General features: G+C 39.8%; 2 protein-coding genes across 2 annotated transcripts in view; both read left to right on the top strand.

The window, feature by feature from the left end:
- LOC111978040 (peroxisome proliferator-activated receptor gamma coactivator-related protein 1) overlaps window positions 1-13065 on the top strand; it is a 144986-nt gene that overhangs the window by 53291 nt on the left and 78630 nt on the right. The window lies entirely within an intron of this gene.
- Window positions 1-13065, top strand: part of oga (O-GlcNAcase) — a 35483-nt gene that overhangs the window by 6982 nt on the left and 15436 nt on the right. Inside the window, exons 2-12 of the mRNA XM_024007309.2 lie at window positions 2559-2610; window positions 2808-2905; window positions 3301-3431; window positions 3718-3889; window positions 4043-4141; window positions 4309-4593; window positions 5540-5698; window positions 7113-7303; window positions 7565-7819; window positions 8352-8555; window positions 12071-12245. Coding sequence (XP_023863077.1) covers window positions 2559-2610; window positions 2808-2905; window positions 3301-3431; window positions 3718-3889; window positions 4043-4141; window positions 4309-4593; window positions 5540-5698; window positions 7113-7303; window positions 7565-7819; window positions 8352-8555; window positions 12071-12245 — 1821 coding nt within the window. The remainder of the gene's footprint in view (window positions 1-2558; window positions 2611-2807; window positions 2906-3300; window positions 3432-3717; window positions 3890-4042; window positions 4142-4308; window positions 4594-5539; window positions 5699-7112; window positions 7304-7564; window positions 7820-8351; window positions 8556-12070; window positions 12246-13065) is intronic.

Here is a 13065-nt window from a genome sequence, read left to right as displayed (position 1 = left end):
CGTGTAACCGATGTGAAATGGCTAGCTAGTTAGCGGGGTGCGCGTTAATAGTGTTTCAAACGTCACTCGCTCTGAGACTTGGAGTAGTTACTCCCCTTGCTCTGCATGGGTAACGATGCTTCGAGGGTGGCTGTTGTCATTGTGTTCTTGGTTCGAGCCCAGGGAGGAGCGAGGAGAAGGACGGAAGCTATACGGTTACACTGGCAATACTAAAGTGCCTATAAGAACATCCAATAGTCAAAGGTTAATGAAATACAAATGGTATAGAGAGAAATAGTCCTATAATAACTACAACCTAAAACTTCTTACCTGGGAATATTGGATACTCATGTTAAAAGGAACCACCAGCTTCCATATGTTCTCATGTTCTGAGCAAGGAACTTAAACGTTAGCTTTCTTACATGGCACATATTGCACTTTTACTTTCTTCTCCAACACTTTGTTTTTGCATTATTTAAACCAAATTGAACATGTTTCATTATTTATGTTTTGAGGCAAATTTGAGTTTATTGATGTATTATATTAAGTTAAACATAAGTGTTCATTCAGTATTGTTGTAATTGTATTATACAAATAAATTTTAAAAAAAATCGTCCGATTATTGGTATCTGGCTTTTTGGTCCTGCCAATAATCGGTATCGGGTATCAGCGTTGAAAAATAATAATCGGTCGACCTCTATTCAAGACATCTGCAATCCGCTGGCATGCTGTCAATTAACTTCTGGGCCACATCCTGGACTGATGGCAGTCATTCTTGCATAATCATGCTTTGAGTTTGTCAGAATTTGTGGGTTTTTGTTTGTCACGCTGCTCTTGAGGATTGACACAAGTTCTCAATGGGATTAAGGTCTCGGGAGTTTCCTGGCCATGACCCAAAAATATCAATGTTCTGTCCAGAGCACATTAGTTTATCACTTTTGCTGATGGCAAGGTGCTCCATCGTGCTGGAGAAAAGGCATTGTTCGTCACCAAACTGTTCCTGGTGGATGTTGGGAGAAGTTCTCTCGGAGGATGTGTTGCTACCATTCTTTATTCATGACTGTGTTCTTAGGCAAATTGGTTGAGTGAGCCACTCCTTGGGCTGAGAAGCAAACCCCACATGAACGGTCCTCAGGATGCTTTAACTTTTGGCATGACACAGGACTGATGGCACCGCTGTACCTTGTGTCTTCTCGACGAAAGCTTTTTTTCCGGGGCCCCAAACAATCGAAAAGGGGATTCATCAGAGAAAATGACTTTACCCCAGTCCTCAGCAGTCCAATCCCTGTACCTTTTGCAGAATATCAGTCTGTCCCTGATGTTTTTCCTGGAGAGAAGTGGCTTCTTTGCTGCCCCTTCTTGACACCAGGCCATCCTCCAAAAGTCTTCGCCTCACTGTGCGTGCAGATGCACTCACACCTGCTGCTGCCAATTCCTGAGCAACGCTCTGTACTGGTGGTGCCCCGATCCGCAGCTGAATCAACTTTAGGAGACGGTCCTGGGCGCTTGCTGGACTTTCTTGGCGCCCTGAAGCTTCTCCAACAATTGAACGCTCTCCTTGAAGTTCTTGATGACCGATAAATGTTTGATTTAGGTGCAATCTTACTGGCAGCAATATCCTTGCCTGTGAAGCCTTTTTGTGCAAAGCAATGATGACGGCGTGTTTCTTGCAGGTAACCATGGTTTACCGAGGAAGTACAATGATTCCAAGCACCACCTCCTTTTGAAGCTTCCAGTCTGTTATCGAACTCAATCAGCATGACAGAGTGATCTCCAGCCTTGTCCTCGTCAACACTCACACCTGTGTTAACGAGAGAATCACTGACATGATGTCAGCTGGTCCTTTTGTGGCAGGGCTGAAATGCAGTGGAAATGTTTTGGGGGATTCAGTTCATTTGCATGGCAAAGTCCCTCTTGACTTGTGCAATTAATTGTAATTCATCTGATCACTCTTCATAACATTCTGGAGTATATGCAAATTGCCATCATACAAACTGAGGCAGCAGACTTTGTGAAAATGTATATTTGTGGCATTCTCAAAACTTTTGGCCACAACTGTACAAAGTAGCCCATTGATATGACCTGGCAGAATTATATTATTATTTTCGTCAATCCAGTGGGTATTTGTTTCACAAACTCTACCATCACATGTGCTACAAAAAACACTGTTAAACAACAGCCTCTTGCTACAGTATGTGTGGAAAACACTGATCAAGGAGGAGCCTGATGCAACACCCATACAGTCTTCAGGGCACACACATGGCAGCTGAATGTACACAGCCAGGGGAATAGATAGGGATGGATGTCTGCAGGCCTGGAATGTTTGATGTGTGTGTTAAAGGGATACTGTGAGATTCTGTCATTTTAAGATTCTTTCAATTTTCTACTTACCCAGAGTCGGATGAACTCGTGGATACCGTTTTTATCCAGTCATTGCGCTCGCTAGTTAGCATTGGCTTGCAAAACGTCAGCTAACTTCCTTCATACTGCACGCTGAGACATTCAAATAGCATCCATAAGCCTCTGGGTAAGTAGAACAAGGGCTTAAATGACAATCTTTCTTCTTTTGTTTGCAACAGGCTTCTACGGCCGGCCATGGACAATGGAACAAAGGAAAGAGCTGTTCAGGAGGTAATTTAATAGTTATGTACAGCAGGCTGGCATATGGTGTTGAATAGTGCTCTATCATAATGGGATCAGTGAATGTACTGAAGTTTTCAATATCATCAAATTAGAAATGGCTTAAATCAATTTAGTCAATATGTTCTGTGATAAACAAACCATGTCACACAAAGCCTGTGTTAATCACAATATGTGTTGTTCCCCAGACAGCAGAAATGGGGCTTGAACACATACCTCTACGCGCCTAAAGATGACTACAAACACAGGATGTTCTGGAGAGAGATGTACTCAGTAGAAGAAGCAGGTAAGGTTGTCTCATCATGGCCATGGGTTGAACTGATTCCTGTCACATATACAGACAAATATGTAATAAACAAACGAAAGTGCACAGGTGTTGCTGCTTGTGCTTCTTGCGATAGTGCTCGGCTTTGATAAAGAAGCTTGCTCTGAAACGCGTCAGCATGAAACATTTTCGAAGGGAATTAAGTTGCCGCCTTGAACCTACTCATAGCATTTGTTTTACATTCCTATGTCTGAGCACCCCTTCAGCATTTCAGGACATATTTGAAATATTAGTTACAATACAGCGATGTCATAAACAAACCATGCCTCACATTTCACATCAATACTGAGTGTGTGTGAGTGGGTGTCACGCTGATGTGAAATAGTATCTGTAACTAATGCATCTCTCTCTTATAGAACAACTGATGACCCTGATCAGTGCTGCAAAGGAGTATGGGACCGAGTTCATCTATGCCATCTCCCCAGGCCTAGACATCACCTTCTCTAACCAGAAAGAAGTGTCCACACTCAAGAGGAAACTGGACCAGGTAACCAACTGGACCAACTGTTAATTATTTWATTTTTTTAAATGCATCTCCTCCTTTCAGACGACGCACTAAAATAACTCCTTATGAGCTTGTAGAGATTTTAGGATTGGGTTAGAGGAGTACTATCTTGCTAATAACGATAATCTTTCACCACAGTTAAGAATGTAGGCCTATAGTCTTATCTACATCCTTGATGGAATACATAGCCTCTACATCCTTGACGGTCTGCACTCACTCGTTTGCCGGAGTCTTAACATAACATATCATTATTCATTCTCTCCCTTAGGTGACTCACTTTGGCTGCAAGTCATTTGCCTTACTGTTTGACGACATCGACCACAACATGTGCCCCGCCGACAAGGAAGTGTTCAGCTCCTTCGCCCATGCCCAGGTGTCCATCACCAACGAGATCTTTCAGTACCTGGGAGAGCCTGAGACCTTCCTCTTCTGCCCCACAGGTAACACACACACATTGAAGTGCTGTGGACAGGTACAGTAGATCCAAACTGGTTCATATCCCACATGTATGTTGTTACTGAAATTTGGTCTGGATTCAAAGTTGAAGGAAGATATAGATTTCATGTATGTTTTTCATTGTCTCCCTAAACCAGAGTACTGTGGAACGTTCTGCTACCCCAATGTGGCCCAGTCTCCCTACCTGCACACAGTGGGAGAGAAGCTGCTGCCTGGTATTGAAGTGCTGTGGACAGGTACAGTAGATCCAAACTAGTTCATATCCCACATGTTTTGGCACTCATTAGATGGAATTAACCATACCATTATAAGATAAAAACACAGTAACGGACCTTGTAACACATTTTTTAATATACTTTAGAACTTGCATGACTCCTACATCTATGTGACATTATGTTTCTAGGTCCTAAGGTGGTATCCAAAGACATTACAGTGGAGTCCATAGAGGAGGTCTCTAAGATCCTGAAGAGAGCTCCGGTAATCTGGGACAATATCCATGCCAACGACTACGACCAGAAGCGTCTGTTCCTGGGGCCGTACAAGGGGCGCTCCACAGAGCTCATCCCCCGCCTCAAGGGGGTTCTCACCAACCCCAACTGTGAGTTCGAGTCCAACTTCGTGGCCATCCACACCCTGGCCACTTGGTACAAGTCCAACATGAACGGAGTGCGCAAGGATGTCGCCATGAGTAAGTCTGACTTGATTTCTGGCACATTCGGTTTCGGGTACTATGAAATTACACATAATATCATTGTCATGGGTACGTCTGACCGGGATGGACTTCATTTATTTAATTATTTATTTATTCACTTACTTTATTAGGTTTATTCGTCAGGGACATTATGTTCTGCAATGTGCCAGATTGAGCTAAAAATACAAATTTCTTAAAGCAGGGATGTACAGCTTTGGTCCTCACGACTGCTGTGTGTGTTGGTTTTCATTGTTGTCCTGAATCTGAGAGTGTTATTGCCAATTAATGACAATAATTGATTAATGAAGTTCAACATAGAAACCAAGAGCAGTAGGACAGGACTGTAACCCTTGTAATCATCCCTGTCTTAAAGGCTTAGGGTCTTTAGCAGTGGTTCTGCTTGTTAATTCATGTGTGAATTCCTCAGGGTATCGTGTTGGAGACACGTGTCTATTTGGAGAACCAGTGAATGTTTTGGTATTTGTAGAGTAGGGTCACTCACCGTCACACAAGGTACACGAAATGGCTGCCAAAGTCTCGTGTCTGTTTGGTTTTTAATGACACAAAATATTAGATCTATCCTCGAAAGAGGACAGCATTGTGTCTATTCAGATTACATGGCTTTCAATTAAATCCAATCACGTTATTGATTAATCCAATAGAGGAAGGGAAGGAGGCACTTCCACAGTATTCAAACAGGCTTGTACATTACACCTGGTAATGGTGATCTGTTTGGTTATCAGTGTGGCAGCCCCCGCACCTCTCCAAAACCTGTATGTGTCTTTCGAGGGGTTGGGTTAAAAGCAGAACTCAAATTTCAGTTGGATTTTGTGTGAAATTTACCAATAAAGTAATCTTAATCTTATTTATCTCCCTTCCTCCTTCTCTCCCTCCCTCCCTTCCCCCCTCTCTCTCCTTCCTCCATCCTCCTCCCTCCTCTCAGCGGATGGAGAGGACAGTACTGTGTCTATCCAGATCAAGCTGGAGAATGAGGGCAGTGATGAGGAGTTAGAGACAGACATGTTGTACAGCCCTCAACTGGCCCTGAAACTGGCCCTCACAGAGTGGCTGGGGGAGTTTGTAGTGCCTCACCAGTACAACAGTAAGAACCGTCACCTACCTATCATCTCTCATTTATACAACGGGTGGGTCTAATCCTGAATGCTGATTGGTTAAAAGCACATTCCAGCCGGCCACAAGTTACCACCAGCTAAATCTATGACATTAAAATGCGTATTTACCCAGTTCCGTCTGACTGCGCGATCCACTGTCTCATCAGCCCAGTCAGGCACTTTATAAACTGTATCTCCTATAAAAAGCATCTAGACATTATCTCACATTTCTTTCAGACTAACATTTTATTTTTAACAGCAGAGATTTGTATAAACCTTGCTGTCTATCTCTGACATTTGCAACATTATTTCAATATTCAAATTCGATCTCCAACTGTCCCATAGTAATGAACGTGTCTAGACAGAGGAAGGCAGCGTTTCTCAGCCAGTCGAAATCATGAATCAGCTGGCATAATTTAGACTGCTAGTTTGCAGTCTTTCCTGCTTCAGTTTAAAGATATTGTGTTAGCTGTGTTGTTTACTAGCTCCTCTGAGTAACAGTGTCCTGACGTGAGAGTCCATTTTCTATGCCAGGTGAAATCGTGCCTCATTATCTTATTGTTCAGGATGTATTCAAATAAATGTCACTAGAAAACAGCTTATGCAAATGCAGCTACTTTTGTTATTCTGTCTGCACTGTTTGACATGACTGTAAGTTAGCTGTAGTTGGCTAGCTTTTTTCTCTCTATATATATATATATATATATATATATATTTTTTTTTAGGGGATGGACCAGCTTTAATATTGCGGATAGATTGTTGCTTTGTAGTTGGATAGCTAGCAAGGAAGGGATAAGAACATTGCCAGCCAGTATGGCAATTGAACATTTTAGAACGAACGATTGGGTCGCGTCCATAGATACAGAACAAAAAGACTGAACGACTGGGTCGCATCTCTGTCAACAGAGCCAATAGAACAAACYACCAGCTGGCTTGGGTAGCAACCTTAGATTTGTGTCGGGACTATATCTTGTGGAAGGATGAAATAGTATGCATCAAAATAATGTTTTTAATGAAAAAATGTAAATCGTTATTAGAATATTTTGGTAACCTGTATAAAAGTGATAATGCCCTCGAAGCCAGTGTTTGGATTATATATTGGAACGGTTTGCCAGCCCTCGACTTCGTCTTGGGCCTAAACACCCGTGCCAATATATCCTCCGAACACCTGCTTCTCGGGCATTGTCACTTAAATAACTTAAATAATGTGTGTGTGTTTCCTTACTTCATACTGTATCATTTGGAACAATGGTAAATGTCTCTAAAAATTCAGCACTGGATTTCAAACACTTATTTCACTCATGCATTAAAGCTAGCCATTCTATTTTTGTTGAGTATGTTGATATTTGTTATAAAAGCCTCTTGTGTAGCATGTTGACAATGTCTCTGTTGTCTCCTCTCCAGGTCGCCAGGTACCCCACAGCGGAGCTAAGAGTTCAGCTATTGACGTGTCATCACTAGGTGCCTCCTCCCTCTGCTCTGCTACTACAGTCACTACAGTGTTCCAACAGCCCATCATGACCCCCACAGGCGCCCCCGACCCCAACAACCACCCCATGGCCAAGAGACTGCAACAACAACAAGAGGTGGAGGAGGTAGTTACTGATTTAACTTAGATCATTTTTATATTAGATAGGGTAGAACATACAGTATGCAGTGCACATCCAATGGTTTTAAGTTGGTTTCCCTGGTTTGTCTCTGTTGTGTCAAGTCTCAGTCTACATACAGTACAACAAAACAAAATATTTCATTACAACTGATCAAGAATAAACACACAATTCTACATGGGCTCACCAAGATGGTGAGGCAATAACTTGTTTCCTAAACGTTTTCTAAGCGTTTCTAATGTTGTTCAGGTGGATGTTGAGAAGAAGGAGTCTGACGAAGAGCCCATGGAGATGGTTGTGGAGAAACCAGATGAGACGGACCCAGAGTCAGACCCTGTAGCAGAGGCTGCAACTGAGACCAAGAGCAGCCTGGTCCTTATAGACCAGATGGCAGAGGATCTGAAGCCCATGGACACAGACAGGGAAGTCCTGGTTCCTGAGTCCAAGTCTCCAGAGGAGGACATTGACATGGCCCCCATGCAGACAGACGAACAGCTCAAACAGGTAAGTCGTTTGTGTGTGTGTGTCGGAACTGGGTTCAAATACATGTTTTATTATTTGTTATTTAAATACTTATGTTCTGTGTATTTTCAAATAATACGGCCCTAATCAACTACTTCTATTAAAAGTATTTGAAAGTATTTTCAAAACAATTCCTACAAATAGCTTAGTATTTGAAACTATTTTCAAATACATTATTTCAAATACCAGACCTGGGTTCAAATGCATGGGAGTATTTAAATATTTGTATTTTAAAATACTCAAATACACAGACAAGTGTATTTTAAAATACATGCCAATACTTTCCAAGTCTATTTCCAAATGCATTCCAATATTCAACTACTTTTATTTTCAAACAAGAAATATACAAATACTTACTTTCAAATGTCTTTGTGTCGGGAATATATCTTCAAGAGTGTTTGAACCCAGTTCTGGTGTGTGTGACGTACGTGTGTGTGTCCGTGACTCAGATTTTCTAAAGTGATTTGCAATTAAGTGACTTATGTTTAAACAATTACTTTTATTTGTCTTTCAGGATGTCTTTGTGCCTGGTCCCAATGAGAAGGCATTGTACATGGCAGAGCCTCTCTCTCTGGAGGACCTGACCCTGCTAGCTGAGCTCTTCTACCTGCCCTATGAATACGGACCCAAAGCCCTGCACATGCTCAAGGAGTTCAACTGGCTACGGGCCAATAGCAGCACCGTCAGCGTCAACTGCGAGGGCAAGGAACCAGAGAAGGTAGGTGGAAGGGAAGTAGGGGATGGAGGGATGGGTAGGGAGGAGGGAGATTATCCCTAAATTAGCCTTGTTAGTCATTAGAAGTTTTTCTGATATTCAGAGCTATGAAATATTCAGGTGTGGTGGTGATCACCACTGCGGTACAAAATGGTAGGTGTGTAGTACCTTTATGCAGCCATTGGGTGTGGGTCTCAAACACTGAAACTGTATCTATGCAGTGGCACACACAATGTAAAATCTCCTCACAGAAATGACCGTTTTGTTGTGTCGATACATTTAGTTCTAACTAAGGCTGTGGATGAGGGGTCGCTCAAGATGGCGGCATGAGAGGTTGTAAAATCTCTAGCTGAGGAACAATTTTAGAGGTTTCTCACAAAGTTGTTCATTTTAGGCTGCAGTTGCAACAAAAACGAAGTTTGGACACACCTACACATTCAAGGCTTTTTCTTTACAACAAAACTATGAAATAACACATGGAATCATGTAGTAACCAAAAAAGTGTTAAACAAATCAAAATATATTTTATATTTGGGATTCTTCAAAGTAGCCACCCTTTGCCTTGATGACAGCGTTGCACACTTGGCATTCTCTCAACCAGCTTCATGAGGTAGTCATCTGGAATACATTTAAATTAACAGGTGTGCCTTGTTAAAAGTTAATTTGTGGAATTTCTTTCCTTCTTAATGCGTTTGAGCCAATCAGTTGTGTTGTGACGAGGTAGGGGTGTTACACAGAAGATGGACCTATTTGGTAAAAGACCAGGTCCATATTATGGCAAGAACAGCTCAAATAAGCAAATAGAAACGATGGGGAAAGAAATTGCTTGTGTCAAGAGAGAGAAATAATATAATGACTTCTGATGTAAATTAATGATCAATTACTCCAAATAAAAATCCAAAAGAAATCTCTCAGCATGTTTCCCAATTTTATCAGCATCTGTATACATCAGCCCAGTCAACTTCCAATATGGATTTTTTGGGGGGGGACAATGTAGCAAACACTGCTATGAAGATTTATAATGATTTCAGAGATTTTTGTGACGAGTTGTCTGAAATTGAGGTAACAGATTGTATTAAAAGCCTTAAGGACTATAGATTCCCTGGAAGTGATGGTTTAACAAGCAAGTTATATAAAACATTCAATGATCGATTGATTCCTTTCATTCTTACTATGTTCCAAGAATCAATAGAAAAGGGGGAGTTACCGGCTTCCTTAAAGCAAGGTGTAATTACTTTGATTTCCAAACCTAATAAGGCTAGTCTTTTATATAGACAACTAGAGGCCCATTAGCCTGTTGAATAATGAACAAAAGTTATTTGCCCTTGTATTTGCTAAGAGGTGGAAACAAGATTTATGTCATATAATTGATGAAGAACAGTCTGGTTTTATGTATGGTCAACACATTAGTAATAACATCAGGTTGATCTTAGATATTATTGACTAATAACCTCATCCTTGATCATTTTCTCAAGTTTGTAGATTTAATAAAGCTTTTGACACTGTAGAACATGAGTTTGTTCATAGCAGTATGTTTTTGGGGGTTTGGTGACTTTTTTAAGCAGTCAACTTTATACGGTGGTTGTATTAGCTCTGTGAAATTAGCGCACGGGACATCTCAAAGATTTGATGTTGGACATGGCATTAGGCAGAGGTACCCAATTAGCATTTATATTTGTATTGGTTACTCAAATTATGGCTTTTCATATCAAGAAAGGGAATTTTCAAGGTATTTCAGCAATGAATTTAAACTATGATACCACCATATTTTTGAGAGACAAGAATAGGGTTTCTAAAGCAGTTTCCTGTATGGTAGAGTTTTTCTTGAAAATAAATAAGAAATTGAACCTCTAGTTACTGAGAGATTATTTCAAATGGTCAGATTTTATTGTCTGAAGCTGATGGTTATCCAGGTCGGGTTATCCATGTCTTGTTATCACTTGACTTATCCCCATTTATAATTTTATTTGGAGGAACAAGCCTCACTATCTATGGAAAGATATTCTCAGTAATCCAAAGAACACGGATACCTTGAGGTTTTAGATTTCAATACTCTAAATAATACTTTGAAAATAAATTGGATTCTGAAGTATATTAAGACCCAAAATAGTATTTGGAATGTCTTCCGTGTGTATTTATTTGACTCTTGGTGGTTTAGAATTTCTGCTCCGGTGTAAATTTGATGTTGATAGAAATCCTTCTAGAATTGGCCAAATTCCACGAGCAGGCACTTTTAGCTTGGATGTTAGCATATAAACACAATTTTCCCCCTCACGGATACTTTCTATGGAACAACAAAGATATACTATTTAAAAATAAGTCTATTTTTTTCTTAACTGGTTTAAGAACAAAAATATTTTCTTTGGGCAGTTACTGAATGAGGATGGATATCTACTCTTATATGGGGAATTTCTTGATAATTGTAGAATTCCCATAACCATGAAAGAATATGCAATTGTTTTTGATGCGATTCCAATATTATTATTTATTTTTTGTATTCCTCTGTTTGATGTAAGTAACATCGATTTACATGAAAATATATTCATTGGCCATATTAACATCCTAAAAGATAAATAATAGTAATAAACAGATTAGGAATATTGTTTGTGATACTACATTTACCTCAGCAAGATTGTTTTGGTCGAATATCTATGGTATATACAAAGGGGGAAAGCATGGAAAATKTTGTATCAGTAACACGGTAAAGGAAGTTTCATTTAAAATTATACATAGAATTTATCCTGTGAAACAACATGTTTTGGAAAGATTCAAGCTGAATATTGACTAATTGTGATTTCTGTGGAATGGAGGAAACCCTTTTTCATTAGTTTTTTTTAACCTGTATTTATAGTATAATGTTTTGGATTGACATATAGAACTTTGTTACAAAGAAAGGACCAGTTGTAATATTTAATTGTTTTGATATAATGGTTTATTTGAGAAATTCTGACATTAATAAAGATGTTGTATATTGAATTAATATTAGTCACATTTCATATTCACAAATGCAAATGGTCTAATTCAAAACCTAACTTTTTTCACTTTATAAATGAATTAAACAATATGGCACTACTCTAACTAAAATGAAAAACAAGAAGGCGATTAAAACTTGTATTATTAATGAATATGATTTGTTTGTTTAGGATTCCTGGCAATGTAAAACGTTTGTTTGCATGTGACTATTCCTTGTTTGTTAATAAAACATATATTTTTTTTAAGACTGTGGATGAGTTCTATCAGTGACCATGGTACCATTGGAGATGTTTTCTTTAAACAAGTCTCAACTGGGTCATGTTCATTAAGCACCAAACAGAAGAAAATGGACAGAAACAGGGAGAGACTACCAGGATTTTAGTAATTTAGCAGATGCTCTTATCCAGAGCAACTTAGTGCATTCATCTTAAGATAYCTAGGTGGGACAACCACATATCACAGGCATAGAAAGGGGGGGGTTATTTAAGATTCTGTTTAAAGACATAGGGTGCCCTAAAGAACACCACCCTGTTGTCTGCCCCCAGGTTGTGGAGTGGAAGTCCCGGGCGGAGAAGTTTGAGGAGATGTGTTGCTCGGTCATCCAGATGTTCACCAGGCTGTCTAATTCAGCCAACCGCACCATCCTCTACGACCTCTACCCCTACATCTGGGACATCAAGAGCATCACCTCCATGGTCAAGTCCTTTGTCCAGTGGCTAGGTACGCACAGACACACACACGCTCACACAACCACACTCATATTAGGCAGGGCAAACCCGTTTTGGTGATTTCTGATATATCATCAAATTAAATCAATCGCGGCACATTTTTGGAATCATTCAGCAGTTTTTACCTGATTTAAGTACAATGCCATTGGAAATTAATGCTGACGCTGCCTCCTGTTGACAATACATTTTCATAAATAGCCCAATGTCAAAACAATTTTAATGTGTCCAAATCAATGACTAATATGCAGAAACAGTTTGTGACACTTAGAACATTTTATGTTTCTGTTTTCAATCTACACATACATGTACAACAATAGTAATCATATTATCCCCTTATAAACTGCACATGCACCAAAAATACAGTTGTCTTGACAAGTGTCAATAAATCACTGATATAGCGAGGAAATCATGTTGTACATGCTTTTGAAACTAACACAACAACAAAAAAACACATGGAAACTGAGATTTTTTACATCACTGGTTAGACAACAACCTGCAAAAGACAGTCCGTTACATTTTGGAGTGATGCATTTTGATTTGTGGGTCACCGAAACAGAAAGAGAAACACAACTCTTATTTGTCAACCATTCATATTGATGTCATGTTGAAATCAATTGCGTGAGAGGGGGGAGAACTAACACAGCTAAAAAATAAAAAAAACACTGAATCTGGGAATAATGTGAACATCACTGGTTATAGGACAATTTGTGGAAGACAGCATTTTGAAGTGTTGCATTTTGATTCAAGTGGGTCACTGTACGCGGTCACTGTACGTAACACTTTTTTGTTAATCACTTCCATCGATATCACGC

The sequence above is a fragment of the Salvelinus sp. IW2-2015 genome, linkage group LG18, assembly GCF_002910315.2.
Source record: "Salvelinus sp. IW2-2015 linkage group LG18, ASM291031v2, whole genome shotgun sequence".
NCBI classification, from domain to species: Eukaryota; Metazoa; Chordata; class Actinopteri; order Salmoniformes; family Salmonidae; genus Salvelinus; species Salvelinus sp. IW2-2015.
This window is presented reverse-complemented; position numbering and strand designations above follow the sequence as displayed.